Here is a 27,934-nt window from a genome sequence, read left to right on the forward strand (position 1 = left end):
CCATGTAAACGTCCGTCAACAGTGTAATGGTGTACAGAAAACATTAACTCTGCAAGCCTGGACTACAACTGCTGTACATTCCCAAGTCTTCAGGACTAGCCTTTGGCTTTACTCCTGGGAGAAGATCTCTGAGCTTTTGCAATATCCTGCCTGAAAAGAGCGTCTTTATATGCCTAAAGCTGTAGGCTATGCCAATTAGTTTAAACTAACAATGTGATTTATGTAAATGCCTATTTTCGTATGAGAGAGCCTTTAAGCCATAATGTATGAGTTTGACCTGTGTCAGGGTGGAAACTGCATAGCTAAGGTCAGCAATGGGGACACTGCACACCTTTGTGACTGGCCTCAAACAACAACAAACTCTGGACACCAAGGGTGGGGTGAGCTTCCCTGATCTGCAACACCTTGTCAAAGATTTCTGTGGAAAAATTAAGTGCTGTCCATATGACTCCACCGGGAGAGGACAACTAGAAGCTTGTGCCTGGTTTCCTCTGGACTCAGCCCTATATACCTTTTCCCTTTGCTGATTTCAATCAGCTGTCACTGTAATAAACCGTAACTGTGGGTATAACAGCTATTGGAGTTGTGTGAGTATTTCTAGCAAATCCCTGAACCTGAGGGTGGTCTTGGGGACCCCCAATACAAATGGATAAATATATTATAGTGTATTTATAAAATGCAACACTTTACTATTCCAACAAGAACAAGCTACAGCTATACCAAACAATGAGGCTGAATCTCACAAACATATTGTGGGGCATGCACAAAAGAATATGTGGGCAGATTTGATTTGTATAAAGTGAAAAAAAGAAAAAGAAAAAGAAAAAATAAGCACAACTAATTCATGATGTGAGGAGTCATGATTATGGTTGTCTTGGAGGGCAGAGGGCAGGAACTTGGAGGGTGAATAAGGGAGCTTCTAGGATGTTGGCAATATTCTGTTTCTTGATCTGGGTACCAGTTATATCAGTCCATGAAAACTCAGTTTATGAAAAATCATCACTTCTGGGATATATAAACACACATATACTTACATATGAATGTAAGTATATACACACACACATACATTATACTTTAATAATAGAAATGTTACAGAATATTGGATGGCATGCAGCATCTCTAGAAAAACTAGACAACGAGGCTGGCAGACTACACAGCTGGAAAAGGGTCCAAAATCTCACCATGGAACAGGTCTAGCAAAAACCCCACTCCTATACTGCTAGATACCAGATGGCCATATGCCAGGCCATCGTTACTATGGCCACTAGGAATGTTGGCCCTGAAGAATGGATGTGACTGCTCTTACTGCTGCTGCTTCCTGTCCCCTGAAGGAACTCAGTGAGGTCTCTGCTTCTTCCCTGGACCTACTTCTTCAAAGTATAGAAAAAGTGTGGGCATCGGTCATGGTCATGGACTAGGGCTAGGTCATGGGCTTTCATCCTAGCAGCAAGGATGCTGGAAAAAATGAGTCTGGCATTTTGCAGTGTCTATGTTGGGAAACAAGCTCGGCCTCATTAGAATAAATTACAGATGCTGGATAGTCAAAAGAATAAGAAATGTCCACTAAAGATATTTTGCATCTGGAGACAAACCAAGATCAAAAATGTTTATGGAGCCCCAACTGTCTGTCAGGCACTAAGTTAGAAGCCTTTATATATATGAGAACACTTGATCTGTGTTTTCACAAGTGCTCTGTGAGATAGTATAGACCCCAGATAGACCTGAGAAATCTTCCAGGTCTTCCTTGAGCATTCAGACAAGTACTGATCTGCCCATGCATGATCTGCAAACTACCTGTGGCTGGGGAAAGAGCATCCATCTGGTGCTCACACAGGGCTCATAGTATGTGTTCACAGGCGAGACAGGAAAACTCCTAAATCACAGAGCAATGGGGAGGAAACTCGGAAAGATCTTGCCTTAGTAGCAGGAAATAATTAGATCTGGTTGAAAATGGCTAAATCATAAAAGCAAGGCCCCCAAAGATCAAACTATCCAACTAACTTAACATTGCAGAGTAAAGTTCAAGAATATTTATGGGAATGCAAAAATATCCAACATCTAACAAGGTAAATTTTACATCTGGCATCCAAACAAAGATTACCAGGCAGAAAAAGAAGTAGAGAAACATGACCCATAAGGAGAATAATTAATTAATTGAAATTAACTCAGAACTGACATAGATGTTAGAATTAGAAGATGAGCGCATTAAAACGTCATTATAACTGTATTCCATATGTTTGAAGTATAGAGACATGGAAAACATAAAAATAAAATAAAAGATCCAACTAGAACTTCTAGAGACAAAAACTATGATGACTGAGATGAAAAATACACTGGATAAAATTAGTGACAGATTAGACATGGCAAAAGAAAAGATTAGTGAATTGAAGACATAGCAATAAGAAGTATACAAAGTGAAACACGGAAAAAAGAAAACAGAAAAACAGAATCAATGCACTGTGGGGCAACTCAGAGGCCTAATATATATGTTATTGGAGTCTCTAAAAGGGAGAGGGAGAAGTGTTTGAGGAAATGATGGACAAAAAATTTCCAAACTATGAAAATTATATACCCACAGACCAAAAGTGAACAACAAGCACAAGAAACATGAAGTAAACAACACCACGACACATCAAGTTGTTCTTAACAGTGATAAAAAGAAAAATTTTAAATGATTCAGATTGGTAAAAGAGTCTTTGAGTCACTGAACAGATCTGGGACCATGTTCTGGGAATTACCAGTTTTTATATCTTCTCAGAACTTCTCAAAGCCATACACACTCTAGGAAAATTAGGTTAGAAGGGAGGAGCTGGGAGGCAGAGACAAGTTGGGGGGGGTTTGTTTTGTTTTTTGTGTTTTTTAAAGTTTTTATTTATTTATTTATTTATTTATTTATTTGACTGGGAGAGACACAGTGAGAGAGGGAACAGCAGCAGAGGGAGTGGGAGAGGGAGAAGCAGGCTTCCCGCTGAGCAGGGAGCTGGATGTGGGGCTTGATCCAAGGACCCTGGGATCATGACCTGAGCCGAAGGCAGATGCTTAACAACTGAACCACCCAGGCACCCCAAGTTAGGAGGGTTTTGCAGGAATCCAGTGCACCTGAACTAGGGCTATGAAACAGAGAAGGAAAACAGGAGACATTTGGGAAGTAAAATCGGCAGTACTTGGAGACTGTTCGTGAACCTAAAAAACAGCTCTGGCTGGCAACTGGTAAATGGTGTCAGAATTCATCAAGCCAAGGTGGAAGACAAAGATTTAATTTTAGACATGCCAAGTTTAAGGTACATATGGGCTCTCCATTTAAGCCTGGGGAAGATGTCCAGCCCACAGATACAGCTTTGGGAGTCACTAACCCATAACTTGAATGTCCCCACGTCCTCCAGTCCTCTTGTGACATCCTTACCTTTCACATTCAATAAAATGACCTGAATTTTGGGGACGCCTGGGTGGCTCAGTGGGTTAAGCATCTGTCTCCAGCTCAGGTCATGATCCCAGGGTTCTGGGATCGAGCCCCGCACTGGGCTCCCTGTTTAGTTTAGTGGGGAGTCTGCTTCTGCTTCTGCCTCTGCCCCTCCCCTCCACTCACGCTCTCTCTCTCTCTCTCTCAAATAAATATTAAAAAAATAAAAATCAAAAATCAAGTGACATGAATTTTGATCCAATGCATACCGATGCCTAAAGTCTGGGTCCACCAAACATACTTAGCTCAAAGTTGAGAAAGAGGCTAGGACCCAGAGCCCTGAAGAGCAGGGCATGGGCCAGCTGGTACTGTCGTATCCGGACCTGAGGAGACGGCGCTGGCTGTGCTGGTACACCTGAGCAGGGCAATAGGGCAGATTCCGAGAGTGTTGGGAAAACTGCACGCTTTTTCACCTCTATTATAGAGATAGCCTGCTGCTGCCAAGGGGCTGCTGCCCGGGTGAAGAAGTGTTGCTGGTGTGAGTCTGCAGAGCAGGAAGCAAAACTCGAATCGAAAGGAGCAAGTCCTCTCTTATTCCTTCAAACTCGCAGTCGCCCTCCATTGGTAAAGCCTAATGGGGAACGGCTGGCAAAGGGGACCGCAATGTGTAGAATCCCAGCATCACGGAGTATAGAGCGATGTGTTGGAGCTCAGAGGCAGGTACTTCATAACTGGCACAGCCTGCCTGGGGGGAAAGGGTGTACGTTATTGCTCTCTTCTTGTGGCTCTGATTAGAAACTGTGGTCCCGAGAACTGGCGGTGTTAAATCTTGCTTGGTGATATGATGCTGCCTGCACTTTCAGTAGGGAAAGCAGGATACGATTTCAGTCATATGTGACATCTCCTCTTCCGGAGACAAAGTGAACTCGGCATTTCAGAATAGGGAGAGCCTCAGAGAGGACAAGATTAAAAAGCTGTTGTCTTACAAAATTCTTTTAAAATGTGCACTTTTGCTCTTCCATGTTTAAAATTAGCAAAATGAAATTCCTCATTCAGATGTTAGAGCCAGTCAGATGTATACTGAATTCCAAATGGTGATCTCAGCATTACACCTGCCTCCACCAATAGCAAGAAACCCAGCCGCTGATGGGAGGGAACTTAGCAGCTCTTGGCAATGTTAAGCTGCCAAGTGAAGGCACCTGTTACAGGGCTGCCTCTGAAAAACAAAGGCGTAAGCTCCTAAAAAAGACAAAAGTGTAAAATACAATGCAGATGGAAGTTGAGAACTGGGCACCTGCTGTGGCGCGGGGGCAGGGAGGGTCTGTCTTTACATAAGATAGGCCTGGTAGAAAGCCATCAAAAACACTTAAGAGAAAAATCTTGGGAAGGAGAAGCTCTTGACAAGCTCTTGGAAAACGACTTGTTTACAGATTTACAGCTACATGAAGAAAGGAGAATCAACTCATGCTGTCACTTTGAGCTACTTTTACAATTCTGCGCAATGATAGCAATGGCAGCATTTCTGCTGCTCTACCCACCTCTTCAACCTTCTATGCTTTTTGAGCTTGACAACCCTTAGAGTTTAAAACATTGCTTTCCTCATGGAGCATCTTGGAATCGGAGGATATCAGGTCTAGAAGACCTTGGAGCAAGAGCAATCATAAAGAGCTGAAAGGAATTCTATAGCAATAAAGATTTTATAACTGTAAACAAAGGCCTCTGGGGAGATAGAATTATATGTAAGTGTCTGAAAACTCATATTAAGGAAGGAAAGAAATGGTTGGGGATAGTTCAGGGAAATAACTCAAAAAAACAATTTTAAAGAAAGCAACTGTAAATTAGGATGAGAATTATACTCTATTGTTGAAGCTAGAAAGTAATGGACACTTTCTTCATTTTGATGAAATGTTTTACATCATTAAATAATACAGAGATCTTTCATCCAGGAAACTTGAGCATTTCTCAATAAATTCTGAGTAGGCAATATTGTTCAAATTTTTATGGAGACATGGATCCTCACATAGAAGAAAGATAAAACAATTTAGGTATAAACAAGTATTGTTCTAGTCATCCTTTTTTTAAAATATTTTATTTATTTGAGAGAGAGAGTGTGTGTGTGTGTGTACAAGCAGGGGGGAGAGGCAGAGGGAGAGGAAAAAGCAGGCTTAGCTAAGCAGGGAACCCCACGTGGGGCTCAATCCCAGGACCCTAGGATCATGACCTGAGCCCAAGGCAGACACTTAACCCACTGAGTCACCTAGGAGCCCCTCTAGTCATTCTTACTGAGCACAACAATGTGCGAAAATCCTCAAGGGCCTTAGCCCTCTGTTTTTATCCTAAGCCAACTTGACCCACTGTTATAGCCTGAATGTTTACCACCCTCCCCCAAAAAACTGTCATATGTTGAATCCCTAATGTCAAGACAGAGTCTCTAAGCAAGTAATTAAGGTTCAATGAGGTAATAAAGGTGGGACCCTAATCCAATGGGATTAGTGTCCTTTTAAAGAGAGACACTAGAGCACCCTCAATCTCTCTCTCTGTCTCTTTGTGCGTACCCACCAAGGAAAGACTGTGTTAGGACGTAGTGAGAGGTGGCTGTCTACAAGTCAGGAAGAGAATCCTTCCAGAAACCAACTTTGCTGTCACCTCGATCTTGGCCTTCCCAGCCCCCAGAACCATGAGAAATTAAGTGCTTGTTGTTTCAGCACCCAGTCCCTGGTAGTTTGTTACAGTAGCCAGAGCAGACTAAGATACTAAACAAACCATGTACGTTGTTATACAGTATACTGCTCACAGGCAAATCAGTGCATAAATTCTCCAGTGATGATGGAGAATCAGCATTTGTTCACTGTCTATGTGTGAATTCTCTTTCACGAAAGTTGTTTTTGATCTTCAAATGAAAATTTTTTTATGGCATTGGCTTGACACACTGGGAAATGGTAGCATCAAGTAAACAGCTGCCATGGAGCTTGGTTTGAGCCCAGGAATTATGTTCAAGACCAGGAGTATACAGGAAGGAAAAGGTGACTGTCATTTGGAAGCCCAGCTCTACGTGTCATGGAGATAGAGGACCCTAACCACATATCTGTTGCTTCAACTACGATTGATCCAGACCTAAAATAGCTCACTAGTCAACAGGGCTTTAAGTAGGAATGATGACAAATTAAAAGTTGATTGGTGTGTCTTTCAGCTTGTTTATTCCATAAGCACATATATTAGGTATCTGTTGTATACCAGGCATCCTGCTTAGAGATATAAGGGGGAGGTAGTCTATAAAACAGTTAAGAGTTTGAGACTTAAAGTCAAATAGAAATGGGTTGGAACTGTAAGTAGGCCATTACATGCTAAGGAATTCTTTTTTTTTTTTTTTAAGATTTTATTTATTTATTCGACAGAGATAGAGACAGCCAGCGAGAGAGGGAACACAAGCAGGGGGAGTGGGAGAGGAAGAAGCAGGCTCATAGCGGAAGAGCCTGATGTGGGGCTCGATCCCAGAACGCCGGGATCACGCCCTGAGCCGAAGGCAGACGCTTAACCGCTGTGCCACCCAGGCGCCCCTTACATGCTAAGGAATTCTTGCTGAAGGCAGGCCAGGGTGATAAGGTACCAAGGGAGAGAGGGTTATGCTAAACTAACCCAATAGGATTCTTGCTAAAACTGGACTAAGCAGGCAAAGTTGGGACCTAGTCAAAAAGAAGACTCAGAGGCTCTGATTCCAGTTTGGTCAAGCAGAGAGTCTTTATCAACTGAAAAACAAAAACCAAGCAAGTGGAAAAACAGGGAAATGATGTTATGAGAAGTGTTTCTTTGGAGAGACCCTTCCAGCACTAATTTTCCCACACCCCATCGCAGGAGAAGGGTGCAGCGTGTGTCCCTTACCTTACGGAGACACTGGGAGTGGTTGGTAGGACTACACCTGAGAAAAGGAGAAGGGACCCATGGCAACAAGTTTGAGCACTGCATCTAGTTAAAAAACCAAAAAACCAAAAACAAAACCAAAAAAAAAAACCCTTGTTCTCCTTTGGTGGCCTGTCAAAGGTATTTCATTCTAACAACCCAGGGTCATTGTAAAAGGGATCCTGCCCAGAAGGGCAGTTGGTGAGGTGAGGAACCCACAGTAAGGGCTCTGAGTTGTGCTGAAGACAGATGGGCAGGGGAGGACTGAGAGGGTGTCCTGAGAGTTGCCAGTGAAGAGTCTCCCAAGAACGTCTGAATAGGAGTGCGCTTGGAAGGACAGCTCATGATTGCATCATGGAGGAACACAGAGTAGTGGGTTAAATGAGGAGAGGGCCTGGAGGATGCAATGGCCCTCAAGAGCCTCAAGGCTTCACTGTGGGAATACACAGACATATCAGGTGGCGACAACAGTGACAGGTAAGGGGCCAGAACAGGAACAAGGAAGGGAACGCTATGGCAGCTGGCCAGGATTTGCTTGAGACTATGTGAGAGGCACATTTGAAAGCTCCCAGAAATACTTGGGTGGCAGTTTGCAGCAGCAGGAGGTCCTATGTGGACAGATGAAGACATGAACCAGTGAAATTTGGGCTGTTACTGTTGGTATAACCAGTCTGGATCCAGAGGCCAATAAGATCTGGAAAAACTCAAGGTAGTTCATACCCACCTGCTACATTACATGTATAACCAGTCATTCATTCATCAAACAAAGATCTATTGAGTGCCTGTGAGGCACTGATGTAACAAGGGACAAGACAGAATCACTGCCCTGAAGGAGGTCAGCGAGAAAGGGGTTACAGACAAGAAACAAGCACTCTCCTAGAATTAAATGGGAAGGTCAAGTTATGTGTGGGGTACAATAGGAGTGTGTAGGAGCCCTGTATTCATTCCTAGGCAGTGGGTCTCAAACTTCCATGTGCATATGAATCATTGAAGGATCTTGTCAAAATGCAGGTTATGATTTAAGAGATCCAGGGTGGGGCCTGAGATTCTGCATTCCTAACAAGATCCCAGGACTCGGTGATGTTAATGCTGCTGGTCTGGGACCACAGAACAGCAGGGCTCAAAAGAACATCTAACCATTATTCTCACACCTTTTGTGAGAATAAAAAAGTGAGCAATCCCATATGCCTCTGACTTTGATACCTAAGATTTAATGATAAAGACAAATTTATGTTCTGGTAATGATTACTCGGGTTATTGTACCTATGTATAGTCTGGGTTGCACCAATGTTAATGCTCTCTAGTGATCCAACTGATGGGAGACATGTATCACTTCCGTGTTGGATAATTACCTTCCGTATTTTAAAAAATCAGGGACAAGAGAGTGAAAGAATGTGACTCTAAGCATCACGGTGATAAACAATTTCTCTACCCCAAATTGCACGCACATTATCTTTCTTTTAGATAACATGAGGAGCCACCCCCATCAGACTCCTGCTCCCTCATTCCCAATGGAGGTTTTCACAGGAGGTGGCAATGAAAACTGAGTGACTTACCCAGATAAACACTTCTGGACTGGACCTTTCCACTAGAACTGAAGACAAGTATTTAAGGATTATCTGAGGCACCAGGCTCTCTGGCTGCCGAACTTCCACCCACTCAATGGAGTCAGAGAACTGGGAAAGGGAAATTAGATCACTTCTTGATCCCAAGAGCCACCCCCCACCAAGGTAGGCCCGGCCCAGCCACACATCTGCTTTCAATTACACCCTTACCTTCAAACCAAGCGTTAGAAGGGAACACACCAACCTGCCCACCCACCCCCGCCCTCCAATCTCCTACTTAGCCTAAAGCTCCTTTACTTAGGAAAAAAAAAGTATGTTCCTTATTGCTAAAACCATATTTTTAGTTTTCATAGAGAATTATAGGTAGCACAACCACCAATTTGAAAATTCCCCCAGTGTTGAACCATTGCTCTCCTCTCCTCTCGGGAGGAAATACCTGTCTTCTGTTTCTGGGTTAGTGTTACTCCTCTCGGAAAGAGCAAACATGACTGCTAAGGGGAAGGTGGAAGGAAGTCATGGTCCTGAGGAGAAGGTGACACAGCCCCAAAGACCCGTCTCTGGGCCCACCGGGAACAGTAAGCTTGCTGGGGATGTTTTATGTTTCTAGTAATGACCATTTTGCAGTAAACTCAAGACCAGATGAAAGGAGACAGAGTTGGTAGAGGCTTCTGCCCAAACTGCAGTAGCTGAATAGATTATGCTTGGGGAAGGGTTTGTGGAAAACCGTGATTTGGGAGATTCTTGACTGGAGGGGACTCCCTGTTCCAAGTCCGAGATTCCTCCTTCTCGGACTGGAACGGAACAAGGTGTTAGTGGCAGAAAAGGGAGAGAGGGAGTGTTGTGTACAGCTGGCTGTGGTTTTGGGCTCTGAGCTTGAAGAAAGGGTTGTCTCCCTGAGCTAAGATGGCCGATAATGCTGCTTCAGCTTGGTAGGAGGAACTGGGGGAGAGTTTGAGAGCAATCCGGTATCAAGTCAAGATATCACTGAGAAGACAGAACGTGGGGGGAGGTGCATTTGAAGCTTGCTAACTGCAGGAGCTCCCTCATGGCAGAGTGGCTACAAAAGAAATGAGCTGGGGAAAATCCCACCACTGCCAGGGAAGTAACATTTTAAAATGTGGCTCTGATGGGAGCTCTCAAAGTGTTCTAGCAAGCGGGGTCTCTACCTTTCAGCCTCTCCACCTGACAAATCGCTCCAGAGCCCCATGTCTTACCTGACAGCACCCAAACCCATGGTCCCTGGACCACCAGCATCAGCGTCACCCGGAAAGTTGAGACAAATGCAAAATCTCACTCTTCACTGCTGCCCCAAACCTACTGAATCGGAAACCGTGAGGGTGGGGCCAGTGATCAGTGCTTTAACAAGCCCTCCAGGTGATTCTGATGGGTGTTCAAGTTTGTTTTAACCTATGCAGAAAAATGTTTTCTTCCTAAGTGGAGGACAAGTGTCCCAGGGGTGCAGAGGTAGTGTAAAGTTCGAGAAATCAATACTTAAAGCCACAAAGCAGAAGGCATAAGAGTTGTGTAGCTCACAGAGCAATGAGAAACATCGAAATTGTTGAATTGTGGTTGTAATAGGAACATGGGGAGGGGGGTTGAATGTGGATTTGGGGAAAGTAAAAATCTGCCATCTGCAGGTGTGAGATAATTACTCCCTACATGGTGGGAGAACCGAGAAAATGTCATCATATCAAGTAGCACAAAAGATTTCGTCATGCAAAAGGTAGAATGTTGGTGCTGCATATACTTGCCCTGAGAAGCCATGGTAAATGCCTCCCTTTCCCCTCTCCTGATTTCATTTAGAGCCGTCCTTGGGGGAGCAAGAAACTGAGCCAATATCCACAGACCTAGTGGGATGGGAGTGATTTCTCAGTGGAATTCATAATAAAAAATGGTTTCTGTTTTCTGGGCTAGCTGCTTCTCCATCATTCTCACTGCTTGCCCTTCATTTTATCTCTGGGCTGGATTAATTCCCAGAGAATGGAGTCATTTTCCTGATAGAAACCCTCAGCACTGATTGAAGGGAGAAAGAGAAGGGGATTAGTAGGGTTTTAGTGTTTGTCCGGATGCACTTTGGAAGCCCTGTCAACTCAGAGGCATCCTGGAGACATGCTTTCTGGTTTCCTTTCCTGTTTCTCAACCTGATTTTAAACACTTGCAATGTTAAATGGATCCCATTCTTTCCTCTTTGTCTGTCCCCTTTAATAGCTAAGGTACTGGCATGTGTTCATGTAATACCTGCTGTGTGCAGTGCACAGCGCTAGACGGCCTCACAGACCCACATCTCCTCCAACATTTGAAAAGGAGTAAACTGTAAAATACCTTTTTATTCATACCCTTGTCACTATTTCTTCGGGCTTTAATTTTGCCTCTGTATGCTGCCCTTCGAGTGAAGAAACTGGGAATCCTGTATTTTAAGCTATTTGTGGAAAAGCAGGTGATTCTCAGAAACCAAAGAGAACACACAAACTTCCTTTCATAGTGGGATTGTAGCCCAGATCCAAGGTTTTCCTGGATTTTTGGTTTCTGCTGGTTATTTTTCTATCGAACAGAGGACAAGGGGTGGCAGTGAGTTGCACAAATAACAGGTAATCGCTTCCACTCCCTACTGTGCTACTTTGCAGGGGGCAGAATAAACGCTCACCACTGGGCAGATCCACTGGGTTCTTTCGGTCCTCGTGCATGTATACTGTAGCCTCCTGATGTCTGGTCAACTGCCGTTCACCAAGGCAACTGAGTCACAGTGGCAATCAAACCATCACTCCTCCAGGCTGAGATGGCAGACATGTCCATACTGTGAATACAACGGGACTGTGACTCTCCCACATCGTATCTGTATTAAGTAGTGAGCGAAATTAACCACTGCAGCCTACGTCAAACAAACTGAGATGATGGTAGTCTTCAAAGTTTGGGGAGCAGAAAATCTGTATCTATGAGTACAACCTCTTTTCAAGATCACTAGGACCAACCAGAAAGGAAGCTTTATGAGGTAAATAATGAGTATTAGCCTTATCTATGCAGAATCCAGGACGGGGAGTTGTATGATTTTGCACGAAGATGCACCTAACCTCTAATCTAATAATCTTTGTAAATTCTTAGCGGTCTATGTTTGTATTTCTTGTTAACAAGGCAACTCCATGCCTTTCCTTTGTTAGATTCATCTGGAAAGAGGCTCTCAGGAACCCATTTCCAAAGGTGGGCTAAGAGGCTCTGCCATGTACTGACTGGGAACGGAGACTGTGGAGATTCTGGTGTATCAGTCTACCTGGGTGGAGTCCCTTCTCCCCTGCTTTGTAGCTGTGTGATCTTGGCAAGTTGTTTACCCTCTCTGAGCCTCAGTTTCCCATCGGATGCTGCTGTAGGCAGGTAGGCTTACATGAATAATGTCAAGAATTTAGCACAGTGCCTGGCCAAAAGGCCCAATATATACTAGATACAATTTATATTTGTCATCACTTTTAGCTGTGTTTGTTTCACCAATTTTTCTCTTTTTGCCAAATCTAGCCAGGACAGTTTCAGTCTGGGTTATGTTTTCTCTCCCCCAACCCACCCCTTCCCCAGCTCTTTTCATTAAACCAGGAGAAGGTGATCATGAAACAACCATTTGAAATGAAGTCGGCTTTGTGTTCATCCGTTGGGAAAAAGCTTTGATCACAGCCGAGCTGTGGGTGTTTGGCAGGCTGCCAGCTTCTGCCCGTGAGAAGAGGCATCTCTGAAGGTTTAGATATTTTAAAAAAGGAAGGGAAAAGGGCAGCTTGTGGGTTCCTCGAGGGTGGGTATAAATGGCACCTTTCCTCCTCTCAAAGCTTCAAGGGCCTCCCCTCTTTCCGGAGCCAGGGTATCTGGGTGTCCACGCTCCTTGTTCCCCTGGGCTGTGAGCTGGCAGGGAGTGCACAACACTGCCCTTAACATTCTGGTGGTTCACAAGCACACTGCCTGTCTCTGGCCGTCATTAGAGTCGGTGGTCTCCAGCATGCAGAGGAGACTGGACAAGCGGGCCCGCCTTGGGCCTAAAGCAGGGTCGGGAGGGCAGGGCCACCTCCTCCTGGGAGCCAGCTCCAGCAGCATTATGTAAATGACTTCTTGGAATTGCCAGCCTGGCCCTGGTGAGCCTGGAAGATCACCTTGCAATTGGGCCCGAGGCCAGCCTGACAGATGGCCTGGGCTGCTGCAGCATGACCCACATTAGGCCCATCAAGTGTGTTCCCTGGAGGCTAGTGGCCCGGCCGGGAGTGGCAGGGCGGCTGTCCAGGGGGACAGCTCAGCTCAGGCTGAGGCGTGGGTTCCGAGCTCTGCTCACTCCTCTTCCCCAACAGTGCTGTCTCTGAAAGGGAACAGACCAGCTCTCTCTTTCCACTTGAAACCACATCCCTGGGCCTCATCATTTGGGGTTGATGACTGGCCTTAGACTCCACATGACAGCCCTTCACCAAAGTGGCCAAATTCCCATCAAATGAACCAGCTACTACAATGTTAAAAAGGAAATAAAATAGCAAAGCCTACTTGGAAACTTTGTTCAGAAACCCTGTGACTCTTACAGAGTATTAAGAAAATATTGAACTTTCAAATTTTATGATTTCATGTCCTCTGAGACCGCAGACCTCTCACCTGGATCTCTGTTTTAAAGCAGGAATCCTTTGTATAATACTTAGAAAGTAACTGTATAACATTTTTTCTCCCTCACATTCGGAATAAAGCCTGGGGGAAATTTAGTGTTCCTGGATTCAGCCTGTGGATTTGAGATAAGGATTCAAGGAGAGAAGCCTTTTAACTCAGAACAGAATCTGTTTGCAGCTATTGTTCAATTAACGTAAAGTATCTGGTTACGGGCATGCTGCATAATGCATGACAGCGTAAACCAAACCTCTTAAGTGCTGACACTGAACTGCTCGATAACAGTGAAGAGTGAAGTAAATTGTTCATTTTTTTTTAGAAGTCCCCTAAAACAAAGCTTCTCGAGACTGAATGAATCAACATTTTTGAGCTGAGTCACAGCCAAGGGATGTCCCTGTGTGTGTGCTCTTGCTGATAAAAAAAAATCTAGAAGGAAACAGGAAAAAAAAAAAAAAAAAAAGAAAGAAAGAAACCCACATGTCATGTCCTCTTTAAGAGCCAGAAAAGCTGTCGGAAGAATTAAGATTAAACCTCACAAGAGTCTGTGGGTGTGGAAAGTCACCAGCTAGCTAATATTAACATAGCTTGCAACAGAACGCTGTTGCTAGAAATAGGACAATCGCATCACTACCACTAAGCAATTTGCATTCTGTGGACCAGCCCCTAAATTCCTCCTGGCTCCTACTGCCCTTTGGGCATTGCATTTCTGGACGCTTTTAGATGGTCAGTGCTTGAACTTGGCTGTCTGGTTTCACCAGGAACCCTACCCAAAAGAGGAAGCAGCAAGAACATTTGCTTTGTTTGCAGGAAAGTGATCAAGCTACAAGCAAATCTTACGGCATCTGAGAGATTGTGAAGCTTCTAGACTTCATATGGTTGCTGACAGGGTGGGGCAGACAAGAACCTTCTTATTTTCCTCACGATGGATAATCTGTTGCCTCAGTCTAGATTCTCTTATTTCAAAAAATATCCTCTCCATGCAATTAGGAAATATCTATCGATGCTGAGAAACCAAAAAGCTGAAGAACAGGTATCATTTTGTTTATATTATCTTTAAGGCTAACCGGCGTTTGCTTTTGGGTGTTGCTTTTATGTGACTTAGTGATTTAGTTTCTGCTAGTTTACATGTTTATAGACACAGGTCGGCTCCTGCTTGCGGCTATTCGGACTTAGCAATCAGAAAAGCAAGCAGGCTTGTGAAGATTTATTTGAACTTGGAACATTTGGATCCTGACATTAAGCTCAAGTTCTGTAATAAAACCATGCGCTTTTCCTTTTTCTGAATAGCTAGACCAAACTATTCTATCAGAGTTAAATTGTAGACTCCTTGACAGCTTTCTAGGTCTGCAAATACAAATTTTAAACTATTAATATTTTGACAAATAAAAGTATTAGACCCTAGAAATACACTTGTCTTCTTGTGTGTATTTATGGCTATGTTAATATCACCAGGATTTGCAAAACAAAAAACACTGTGTAGACTGCAAATATGATAGCCACTAACGAGCTATGACGATCATTCAGAAGTAATTAGTCACTTTTTTTAGTGGAGGGCAGGGTATAGGGCACTGCAGTTTTGTCTTTTTAGCCAATCAAAAGTTAGGGTTTCTAGTAGTAGACTCTAGCGTGTGGGAGTATAAACATTTTAAAAAATGGTTAAAATGTCTGATCACTTCTTGTTTAAAATCATGCTTTCATTTTATAGTTTGAGATGTATTTCATTCTATCCCTTACAATCTATGAGAAGACATTTCTAAAAACTGCATTTCTGAATTGTACCAAATTGTAAGAAGAAATAGCTATATCTGATCTATTTGAATCTGGCGGCTCATTTCAGGAAAAAAGTATGACCATGATAAAGGACAAATGTATATCCACATGGAAGAGTCATAAATTGCTTGCACATCAGGCTTATAACTAGAACTGCAAAACTGCATGGGAGATATTAGTAGTGTTCTGTATTGGAATGAGATGACCTACTTTAATAAAAACATTTCCAGGAAGTGAAAGCAAAGGTCAGCAGACAGAAAATTCTCTAATGACAGGTTTCCCAAAAAGTCAATGCTTAATTTGGAAGATGAAAATCATTATTACTGTTCCAGAGGAAACTGCTTTTATGCCGTGCTCTAATGATTTTGCAAGAGCTGGAAATTCAGATTGTGCTTACTTACTAAGGGGATTGGGCTGGTCCAGTTTATTTCTTACTTAGGCCAGGTGTCCTGCTTACCAGAGAAATCTTTTGGTTTCCCCCCTCTCAGCCTGTGCATGCTTTTGAAGTGGAAAGCCAGAGACCTGGGTGGTGGTCCTCTGAGTTGTGGTCTACCACACTCATCAAGTCCACATCACAGGCTTCTTCAGGCCTCCTTAGAGGGGGTGGAGGGGTGTGAGCCGTGGGGAGCGGGGAGTGGCTGAAAGGATGGGCTGGAACTGTGGAATGTGGATTAAGTAATTTTTCTCCCCCTTTCCTCAGTGTTGTAAGTTTTCAGAGCTGTGTCTACAGTGCTTATGCAGTTTATTTATTTTGTTTGTTTGTTTTAAAAATGTTACAAAATGCATTCAGAAGAACATTAGGCTACAACATGAATCCTCTGACTTGGACTGGGTGGGTGGTCCCCTTCCCAGTTTACAACCATTTGGGATGACCTGGCAATCATGAACATTGTGCTGGTTTTTTAACTTTCTATACAAATTAATGGAAAAATAAAGAATAATAACACATTCAATTCTTTTCTGAAACCAATTAACAGCTCTGCAGACAGACTGTCTCACAGAATTAGAGAAATTAGGTCAGAGTCAATCATGACTAACCTTGGAAAGCTTGTTGGAAAGTTATAAAGAAGGTTAATAATATCTATAATTTTAAGACCAGCATATCTGTGTGTCTAATGATTACAGTCCTGTAATATGGACTCTCAGTATAAAGGTGACGGAAGTAAGACAAAGACCTCAGGAGCCCTTGCCCAAGGCCACCCACCTAGAAAGTACTGAAGGAAGATTGGAATTCTTGTGTGCCTGGCTTTGAACTTGACCCATTTTGGGGAGCCTGGCTGGCTCAGTCGGTAGAGTATGCAAGTCTTGATCTCGGGATCATGAGTTCTGACCCCAAGTTGGTAGTAGAGTTTACTTAAAAGAGAGAAAAAAAAAAAGCTTGACCCATTTTACCATGCTTGATCTCCGAATGATCTATTCTAACACAGTGACAGCAACATAGCAAACTGCTAATATCTCGCCTAGAAAGTATTTCTAACACTTCAGATGTTCATATGCCACTGTCATAACTCTAACCATAAGTTTATGGTGTGATTAACTTCTTAATATTTTTCTATATAAATCACTCGCTTTTTTTTTTTTTACTTTTTTGCTGTTTTTATTATGCACGACATTAATACACCGCATAACCTTCTAGAAGGGGTAGGTGAGCATAACCGAGATATGTTTCACCAATCCAGAAAAATGCTTCCTTAGTCAGATATCCTCCAAACCCTTTGATACAGAGTAACAATTAACTCCAGAAACACGCCTATCTCTTTCCATCAAATTCCACCGATACAAATAATGGGCAACGCTTTTTTCCTCACCCCTGTTAGTGAACCTGTGGATGTGCACAGTGGCTATGCTGGGGATGACCAAGCATACGGCCATGACGCTGATCCCCAGACAGATTCTCCAACCACATTGCAAAGCGGTTGCCAAGCAAATCACTTACTTCTTAAACTTGAGTTTGTTTAGAAAGAAAATTTTATATAACTACTACAAATGGAAAACCACTGTCATTTACTGTAAATGGAAGAGAAACATAAATATAATTAAAACAAAATATTAAATTCTAGCTAGACACTGTTACCTGGGAATCCTCCGAGCCTGAAACCTACTCTGTTAAGAAGGAGATTAGCATCCTAACAGCCAACTGAGACATTTCTCCTGGGCAGAGACGGAAGGGAATTAAAAGATAGCCCACTTTCTCAATTCCAAGGAATTCGTTGTTATCTAATGGAGTGTCTACATGCTACCTAAAATCTTCTCTGAGCCCATCTAGCACCATTGCGTCCCACCCATGTTGTGTTCACCCACTTGGAAAATACTATCCCAGGCACAATATCTGCTTCTTCACCTCTGTGCCTTCAAAGACACTCTTCCCTATAACCTAGAATTCTGTCCTTTACTTACAACTGGCCCACCTGGAGATCACCTATACATCCCTCAAGACTCAGGTTAAATGGGCTCTGTAAAAAACCTTTCTCTAGCTTTGCTAGAAGAGTGAACCATAGCTCTTCCTTTTCCAAGATATTCTGTCTGTGTTTAACATGGCCCCTTATTATATTATATGTAGTAAGCCATTTGCTTACATGTGTATATGTGCACCAGACACACGTGACACAGGGTGGTATCTTGTTCTTTGTTCCCTCAGACCCACCTTGGAGCCTGGTACAGACCGGTGTAGCAGCAACTCCTAACACAGGCAGATTGTCTATGGAGCACACCTCCTTGCTTGGCTCTACCCGCCTCGACGGGGCCTGGAGGGCCCCTATATATCTCAGTCAGGGCCATTGTTACACTTGCCTGGTCCACAAATGTTTTCTTGTTTAAAGCTTCTCAGGATTCTTCCCCCTTGCGCTTGGTGTCATACCAATGTGAAGGTTTGACCTAAGGGCTGGTTTGTTTGGGAGTTTTCATTATTATTCCTACTGTGATATGCCAATCAGTGGGTGGACAGGTTATTTATCATTTTGAGAACAAAGATCTCATCCTTTGCATTCCTAGACCTACTGTGGCGGGCATTTCACAAAGCCAACTCCCTAATTAAGTAGAAGATTAAGGTCATTAATTAGATGCAGGTGTGGAAGTTAGGGAAATTAGGCAATGAAACATTTCTGAACAGCATTATTCAAATGGTGGTGTAACAGTGGTGGTGGTGGTGGTCGGGGGGACACAACCTGAGCCTCAGTGAGCTCTCAGCTGAGTTTGGGCAGGTGCGCTGACACATTCATGAGGGCATATGGCTGCAGTTTTCTTTGGGTCTGATGCGAATAGCCGGCATCTGGCTCAGACGTAGATGTCTGAGTTTGTGGGAAAAGTGAGACTTGCAGGCAATATTCTCCTGAGTACTGGAGCCGCAGCAGCCTGCTCTGTGACTCAGGTGACCAAGTGGGACACTGAGTGAGGAGGGGAGAATTTGCTCTACTTCAGGGCAGCCTTGGCTTCAGCCCAATGAGGTCTACAGAGAATCGAGGGCCCTAGGAACCCCCAGAGAGTGCTGCTTTTTTTTTTTTTTAAGATTTTATTCATTTATTTGAAAGAGAGAGAGAGCACACACCAGCAGGGTGGGAGAGGCAGAGGGAGAGGGAGCAGCAGACTCTCTGCTGAGCAGGGAGCCCGACAGGGGGCTTGATTCCAAGACCCTGAGATCATGACCTGAGCCGAAGGCAGACCCTTAGCAACTGAGCCACCCAGGTGCCCCAGGGAATGCTGCTCTCAGGGGTTAGCACCCCTGGTTTAGATATTATTCATGGGTGTCAGCACCAAATGATAAGAGAAGACAGTTTGTGAGCTTATATGGGACAGTCTTCTCTCTCTCCATTGGTGAACTCCTCCATTTCCATGGCTTTGAACACCACTTATTTGCTGTCAACTCCCCAGTATTCATCCCCAGTGCACTTCTGCTTTGTATATACAGTGGCCTATTTGACATCTCCATCTGAATGTCTTGTGCATGTTGCAGACTGAAGGAGAGAACTCACAAGCCCTGTCCTCAAACCTGCTACTCCCCAGGTCCATCAAGGAGCACAAAAGCTCAAACCAGAAACATGGGAGTTGCCTTGGTACCTCCCCCTCTCTCCCTCACCTCCCTTTTGCAATCTCATAACAAGACTAGTCAATTGTACTTCTAAAATAGTGACCGAATCCTCCATCTTCACCTACCAACCCTGCTGCGTTGTTCTTTAAGTGAAAATCTGTTCACCTCAGTGCAGGGAACATGATTGAACGTTCTTGCTTGCTATTTTAGTCCCAGTGCCAAACATAAATAAGGCACATAGTAGGTGAGATACATTTACAGAACTGAATGAGCGAATGTGGAAGTTGGGGAGGTCAGGGGCCGAGATGCTGTGATGCAGGGGAGGGCAAGACATGGTGAAAATGGAGTTATTTTTAGTAAACGGAGGCTGGTGAGATCTAGGGAAAATGGTGCAATTTGTTTTATGGATATGGAACTAGAGGTTAAGAGGTTTGTTCAAGGTCACACAGCTCATTTGGATCAGTGCTGGGGTTAGATTTTGCCTGTTTGACTCCAAGTTCAGTGCTCTTTCCATTGTGTATTGTGAGTCTCAGCAGAGATGTGGAAAGGGGCACTATGACTACCAAACAAAGAGAAAAGGATTCTACAGGCTGAGTTCAGAGGGCAGGTAATGCCCGAAGGTCACCTTGTCAGTAACAAATAAACCTCCCTGATGAAAGACTAAGACAGAGAAGAGTCTACTGGTTTGAGCTCTTGTCCCTCACTTTATCCTGCCCTGCCGTAGGCTCATGGACTTGAATCTCTTCTTTTATGTGCTCCACAGATGAGGAGTCAGAAAATACAGGATGGTTAATTCATAGAATTGGGGATGATCTGTGCTGATGGTGCTTTGCTCTATTGAAAAGAAAGACTTCTTTCTGAATAAGAAATATCATCTATGAGCTGACCTGACATGTCTTGCTTATTTAACAGTGACTCTGCTTAAAATAAGAAGAGCGGCCTTTGGGGCCAGTGACATGTACTATATATTTATATATGTACTATATATATGTGTGTGTGTATGTGTGTGTGCACATACACACATACACACACACACATACTGGAATTTGACTCTTGAACTGGTATAATATCATCTTCCAACAAAATCAATCCACCTAATTTTTTTTACTATCTTTCTATATTCCTATTATCTGAAAATGTATTCATGTTATTATTGATGTCATTATATAAATATGGACAAAAAATGTTGAACTGGATGGGACTGAATGCAGAGCTTAATAGAGCTCTGCTTGGTCATCTTGTCTAATGGAATTCCTTAATTCCTTCAATTATTAAGCAATTTTTCTCATATATATTGCGTGTGGAACATATTTATAAGGGATAAAAATGTTAAAATGAACTAGGCGGCCCCTCTGTGATGCTCATAGTCTCATTGAGTAGAAAGAGCTGTACTCCAATGTTTATAAAATGAACCAGAAACTACATACTGCAGTCACAGCAGGTGTATCTGGCTCAAGACCTGCTCTGATGAATCTGCTTAAAATGGGGAGAGTGGTCTTTGAGGACCAGGGGGCATGTACAGTAGCTATATTTTAATTAAAGATTAGAACCAAAATATTATTGGAGGTTGTTCTAAAGTTTCTTTTCAATGGCTTAAGACAAGGTTTCTAGTTCAAACAGGGTCACTGGAATTTTATTTCTTGCTGGGTTACTTAATGAATTCCAACCTCAAAGTTGGGTTGTTAAATACATATTTGGATTTAATTTGAACATTAGAAACTTTGCCTTCATTTTGGCTCTTATACCTGCTCTGAATAACAATATAAAAATTAAGGACTCCCTTTACACCCCCCAAAAATACATGTTGAGGTTTGCAATGTTACGTAAGGGTTTTGAGTGGCTGATGCAGGTTCTAGATGAAATGGTATAATTTTCACTACAGCTTGGTTTACGAAATGTTAAGAGGCTTTAGCCCCTTAAAGGGAGTTGGTTTTATCTTGAGCGTATACCAAAGTTATCCATTTCTTAGAGCCTCTTTTAAAAAGTCATGAAATACTATTGATAGTTCAAATGACATTGCAGGGGTAAATTAAAGACATTTGGCCCATGTCCTTGCGCTTGGGTAGGAAAAAGTCTCCTCCAGAACCAAGAGGAAAAGATTATGTGGTAGAATGTAAGGGAGGCCAGAGATTCGACCATACTCCTGTGTGGGAATTCGTGTGATTATATACAGGTAACACTGGCAGTTAAATTGCTACAATAATATGAAGCTGAACCTTAATATTTCTGACTATTAAATGTGACATTAAAAGTTGAATTGTTTTATCATGGTAATTATAACAGTCACCTCTATCTGAAGGGAGAAATTACAAAGAAAAAAAGGAGCTATTTATTTACCCAAAAAAGCCTCCAGTGGTTTTCTCCATGTCTTCAGCCATTCAGATTGCTATAGCAAACTATCAGGCTGGCTGACTTATAAACAACGGGAATTTTTTTCTCACTGTTCTGGAGGCTGAAAGTCTGAGACTGAGGGGCTGGCCGGTTCGATGTTTGGTGAAAGCCCACTTCCTGGTTGCAGACTGCCAACTTCTCAGTTGTATCCTCGGATGTGGCAGAAGGAGAAGAAGGAACTAACTCTTCAGGGTCTCATTTTTAAGGGCACAAATCCCATGCATGAGGGTTCCAGCCTCATGACCTAATCATCCCAAAGGCCCCCTCCTAATACCATCACACTGTGGCAGGGGTGGGGGAGAGGAATTCAACATACAATGGGGTGCGGGGGGACACAAACATTCAGTCTGCAGCACTCCATAACCTTCAAGATGCCTGAGAATTGTAATGGATAGCTTGCATGAAGATGAATGGCTTTCTAGTCATCAGCACCCACTCTCCTGTTCTTCCCCTCTCCCAAACTTGTCTTCTCTGTCTGAGAAAATGGCACCATCACCATCCATCTATTATTCAGGCAGAGCCCTAGGAGTCATCTTTGGCATTTTTTGCTCCCCTAGTCAATATCTAATTTATTACCAAGTCCTTTTGATTATATCCCTAAACATCCTTCCAATCAATCTGTCGTCTACTCTCTCACCATCTTAGCCCAGTGGCCATCATCACCTCTTGCCCGAAATACTGTAACAGCCTTCTTTTTGGTCTTCCTCTGTCCACTGCTGTCCTGTCTAAGCAGTTCTTTTCACTACAATCAGAGAGGTCTTCTGGAGACACAAACCTGACAGGAAATTCCCCAGCCCCATGCTTACATTCTTTCACTGGCTTCTTTCTACTTGCTTGTAGGAGAAAGACAAAGTTGCCCAGCATGGAGGGCCTTATGTGGTCTGACCCTGGTCATCTCTCCAGCTGCATGCTTATCTTGCCTCCCTTTGCTCTCTGCACCCCAGATCTACTTCTCCTTGTTCCCCTGTCATTCCCCACCCAGGGCTTTTGTTCCAACTGTCCCCTCACTATCCTCCCTTAGTTACTCTTCCTTCAGATCTTAATTCAATCTTAAGTCCCTTTGGACAGCCTTTCCTGACTTTCCCACCTTGGTCCCGTGGGGCTGTTTGATTGCCGGTACGTTCTGGATGACTAGCAACTGCCTATTAGATGGAAGGCACTGTGAATATAAGTTTGTGGAATTGGTTCATGGGATGGGGGGCATGGTCAATAGTGGGGAAGGGATTAGGAGGATGATAAATACTTTCCTGAGACAGAAGTGCTTGAAAGAATCCTGGATGTTAGCTTTTGAGAGGAAGAAATTTTAGACATGGATGTTTTGTTGTATGTATTTGTTTGTTTCTTATGTGTTTCACAAGACCTATAGGGCTAATTTGTAGAGAAAAAATGGAGGCGCATTTGAGATGTTCCAGAAGAAATAACCATAACTAATGGGGAAAAAAATCAGGGAAAGATTGTGATACAATCATAAGGATGAACTTTGCAAAAATGAGAGGTGGAGGAATGGGCCACCTTTTGCAGAGGGCAAGTTATCTCCTTGGGGGATGTTGTAGTGATGGTTTGTTTCTCCATCATGAAAAAGAAGATTAAATGACTTATCAGACCCCTTCCAGCCCCAAGATTCTAGTGCAGTGAGCAATAGAAAGGTGGACAATTCGTACACCTAAGGAACAAAGAGAGGGTACGGGTATATTAGTTAGAATTTGTTTGTTTTATTTGGCTAATCCACAATCCGAGCATGTTTCTGTGGCATCTAAGGCCAAAGAAAACAGAATCAAATCTCTTTGTAGATTCAAGTAGCATGTAAACCTCTATCAAGGAAAGGAATTATAACTACATCTAGAAAAACACCTCTGTAAGCTTATGCACCAGTGACCAGATTTTCTGAGCCTGAGTGACCACTGAATACTTGTACCCATAATTTCATAAGTTTTAAAACCCCCTCCAGCATAAGGATAAATAACTAAGTATACTTTGTAGTCATTGATGAACAGGGGCACTGAGAAATTTCAGGTTATTTTATTGCATTTTAATACTCGTTTGTTTTGTTTTCCTTTTCCTTAATATCAAGCCCCTTTTGTCTTCCATTCCCTTTTCCTGCATTTAATTCTGACAAGTTCATGCTTATTATGGTTCCTTCTGAACGTGTTCCATCCTTCTTGTCCATATTATCATAGGTCATCTATCATTTTTATAAAGTGTTAGACATGTCTGGGAGATACCTGGACCCTGAGTTGACCTTTGAACTATTTCTAATCCTATTATATGCTCCTAAACTTTCCTAATCTACCATACAGATGCTTTTGAAACACAGGAGTCAGTAAATGGATAAACACCAAAACCTTTGTCTTAGAAATAAGCACATTAACTCAAATGTAAGTCCACACTTTTTTGCGGACTACAATGCAGCTTTTTATGCACATTCCTAAACTTGCTATCCTATTCTACATCTCAGTTTGTCTGCAACATTTTATTTGCTAACGGTTGTTCAGAATGGAAGATGACGTATTTTCTCACCTCATACGATAGTTCCATGCTTTAACAGAAAAAGAAATGAACTTCCCACGTATGTTGTACTGTTCATAATCTGCTGTGAAGAGAGCAGAAAAAAATGCTGGAATTAGTTCTTTCCTGCTCATCCTAAAGGCAGCAAATTAGCAAGGCTATTCGAAGACATACAACTTGGATTATGTATTCAGGAATAAGGAATTTTATGATTTTATTAAATGCCTGATATATGCCAGCAACTTGGCAAGTTTCTTTACATAGTCATTTAATCTTCATAGTAACTTGACAAAATTCATGGTATTATCCCCTAACTTTAGGGATGAGAGAACTGAGGTTTAAAGAAGTGAGATGCCTTGGAACATACTCATCAGTGATGGCAGTAAGATTTTAGCTCCAGGTTTGCTGGTTTGTCTGACTCCAAATCCTGATTCACTACGTCATAGTGAGATATTTCCCACTGATAGGGTCCTTTTCTCCCCTTCATCCCCTCACTCTTCCCTTTCTTCCTTCTTTCCTTGGTATTAGATTTTATTTCATTTATTGAGGATATAGGGTTTAAAAATAAAACCATGTATGGAACTTCACATCAAAAACCGGGGATGTACTGTATGGTGACTAACATAATATAATAAAAAAATTATTATAAAAAATAAATAAAACCATGTAACCACTCTACAGGGAAGACACCTTAAATCCTCTTAGGTAGAGATCCACATTTTTGAGAGGTATTAAAAAACAAAATTCAACTGAGTAAATTTTAAGGACTTTATTGGCTTTATTCATTGATTCATGAATTGGGCAGCATCCCGTCTAGCCGATAAAAGCTCTGCGGAGCTGTACGAAATGAAAGACTTTTACAGGCAGAAGGAAGAGGGATAGGAACTTATGCTAGTAAAAACTGGATCAGTTGTGGCAAGGTCATCTTCCTTTAGGGAATGGCAGGGCTCCATCAGGCAAATTACCTCACTAGTGCTGACCAGGTGATTCCAGGTTGACTGATTTAAGATTCCATTCCTGGGAGATGCTGAACTGTAATTGAGTTGGGTATTAAGTCTCAGTTTGGTGACATGGGCTTAGCATAAGTGATTCCATTTGGGTACTGTTGTCCCTTTCTTAACAATCCCCCCTTTTGACAAGACTTTCAACCTGAGAGATGTGATCCAAATTCAAGGCATTGGTGCCACTCCTAGCTACTTTTCTGAAGTTCTTGCAATTTTTGCTTATCTTCTGTGTGGTATTTACAGCTCTTGGTGTCTTTCTGCTGAATCTCTGTGGTATTCACAGGGCATGACTTCAGGATCACATTTTTTAAGTTGGTAATTCTCTTTGTTCCTTTCCTGATGTTCAAGTCTTAGGGAGATAATTTGCTTGTTGGCTAGTGGCTGGGATCAAGCATTAAAGGCTTTTGAGAGAATACAGCACACCAGGGAGGCTACCATGATTACTATAAGCGGGAGAATTTTCAACGTCTGCAATGCACTTTGGAGTCATGCTCACCCCAAGACTCAAACCAATCAAAATCACATAAGTTGAAGAAAGACCCCATTGAAGGAGTCACTTTCTTAAGCCAAGTGGTTTATTAAGTGATCTTATGTAGCTGAGTTCAACTTCCCCAGAAGTGTTAATCTGAGTGCACCAGGTGGTGTTTGCCACCACCTCCTTGCTCAGCTAAGAGATAATCGAAGGCTAGTCTATTATCAAGAACATCCTTGGTCAGAGAGTCTAAGGATTTTTGTTGGGCAGCTATTGCTTTAGCAACAGATTCTGCAGTATCTCCAAGAGTTAAGGCGAGGTTCCTGATCATAGCCTCGTTTGCACTTATTCCCAGCCGGGGAAACAGTGATCTACCAAAGGAAGCTGATTTTGAATCATGAATGCTTCCTGATAATTTCCATTTGAGTCTGTGGCTCATGACTGGAAAAGTGACAGCCATGGAGGCTAGTAAAATTTAAGGGTCTTAGGCCACACAGGCAATTTTATTCTGGTTACCCTTTTCTTTGTACAGAGCCTAGATGCAAGGTTCCCAGGTTTGGGATTGTTAACCAGAGACAGGGAAATGGACTCTGAGGGCTAGGGAGTCTGACATGATAGAGAGGGGCCTGAGTTTGTTCCAGAGAAACTGAGGCATTGGAAATTAGGGAGAAGTTTGTGATGGGCAGAACTCCAGGGTCACCAACATCATAACAAATTCAATAGTCATTTGTAGTTTGGATTGCCCACTTTGCGATGGCCTGAGATATGTGACCAATGGCATTATCTTTCCAGGCCAGAGCAAAAGGTGGACAAAAGAGTCACAAAGACCTTTGTGGTGTAAGAATTAGGAAAAGGATGGCCAGAGAGGGAAGGCGGAATGGAAAGAAATGTTTTTTTTTTGTTTTTTTTTTTTAAAGATTTTATTTATTTATTCGACAGAGAGAGACAGCCAGTGAGAGAGGGAACACAAGCAGGGGGAGTGGGAGAGGAAGAAGCAGGCTCATAGCCGAAGAGCCTGATGTGGGACTCCATCCCGTAATGCCGGGATCACGCCCTGAGCCAAAGGCAGACGATCAACCGCTGTGCCACCCAGGCACCCGAAAGAAATGTTTTTGATCCTCTTGATTCCAAGTCTTGTAAGGAAGCAGGCTACCTTGATGTCAGCTACTTCTCTTCCCAGACATTTTTATTTTGAAGTCTCCAGCTAGTGTGCCATTCCTACAGTCTGAAGGGACCCTTTTTTAATTGGGAAATGTGGTCCCGAAGTTCAAGTCCCTGAAGTTTGACTGATTTATGGGTAGTAAGGAAGACCTGGTATAGTCCCTTCCAAGGAGATTCAAGGAGAGTCTTTGTTCTTAGTAATTCCAATTCAGAAAAATGGCAGAAAATTGAAAAAGTCAGTTTGGAGAGTCATAGCTTGATATTTGAGAAAACTAAAAGAATTCAGGATCCAGTCTAGTTTGTAGGTATATAACAAAACATTAAAGACAGTTAACAGGATTAGAATCTAATACCTACAGAGGTGCAAACATAATTTTTCTCTCTGCCATTACCCCCACTTAAAAAAAAAGATTATTTATTTATTTGACAGAGAGAGAGAGAGAGAGAAAGAGCATGCATAAGCAGGGGGAGCAGCAGAGGGAGAGAGAGAAGCAGGCTCCCCACTGAGCAAGGAGCCCGATAGGAGTTTGATCCTGGGATCATGACCTGAGCCAAAGGCAGAGGCCCCACCAACTGAGCCACCCAGGAGCCCCACCCCCGTTAAAAAAAAAAAGATTTATTCATTTGAGAGAGAGAGAGAGCATGGGAGAGAGGAGCAATGGAAGAGGGAGAATCTCAAGCAGAATTCCCACTGAGCACAGAGTCCAATGCAGGGCTTGATACCACAACCCTAAGATCATGACTGCGCCAAAATCAAGAGTTGGATGCTCAACCAACTGAGCCACCCAGATGCCCCAGCAATCACCCCAATTTTTTACAAAAATGGTCATAGTAAGGCTAATTTGTTTGCATTAAACTTGGCCTGATTATTTACATAAATGCAGAAGGAATAGCAATTGATCATACAAGCTCTTTTTAAGCCTGTTCTGTTGGAATTTTACATAAGGAATCTCTGATTAAACTCTTAAAACCTCTTGAGGCCAAGAAGCCAAACCATGGACTCCCCATCAGATTTTACTGCCAATATCTATAGTTTGGGTGAATTCCTCTCAAGGTCCCCAAAATATCCCCAGGTTCCTGGGCCTGCTAGGAAGTGACTTTCCCTACTCATCTAGTAAAGCTGCCAGAAAC

General features: G+C 42.8%; 1 protein-coding gene and 1 long non-coding RNA gene across 3 annotated transcripts in view; one reads left to right on the forward strand and one right to left on the reverse strand.

Annotated features, from left to right (window-relative positions):
• The window catches only part of LOC148108397 (uncharacterized), a 122,203-nt gene that overhangs the window by 75,170 nt on the left and 19,099 nt on the right, over positions 1–27,934 (reverse strand). Inside the window, exon 2 of the long non-coding RNA XR_015727865.1 lies at positions 24,179–24,251. This is a non-coding gene — a long non-coding RNA (uncharacterized LOC148108397). The remainder of the gene's footprint in view (positions 1–24,178; positions 24,252–27,934) is intronic.
• The window catches only part of ATP2C1 (ATPase secretory pathway Ca2+ transporting 1), a 166,610-nt gene continuing 152,832 nt past the window's right edge, over positions 14,157–27,934 (forward strand). For both annotated transcript variants that reach the window (XM_045791743.2, XM_045791741.2), the window contains exon 1: positions 14,157–14,506. In XM_045791743.2, coding sequence (XP_045647699.1) covers positions 14,399–14,506 — 108 coding nt within the window. In that variant the 5' untranslated portion in view covers positions 14,157–14,398. The remainder of the gene's footprint in view (positions 14,507–27,934) is intronic.

Source organism: Ursus americanus, chromosome 20 (assembly GCF_024610735.1).
Source record: "Ursus americanus isolate L20-20 chromosome 20, mUrsAme1.1.p, whole genome shotgun sequence".
In the NCBI taxonomy this organism is placed as follows: domain Eukaryota; kingdom Metazoa; phylum Chordata; class Mammalia; order Carnivora; family Ursidae; genus Ursus; species Ursus americanus.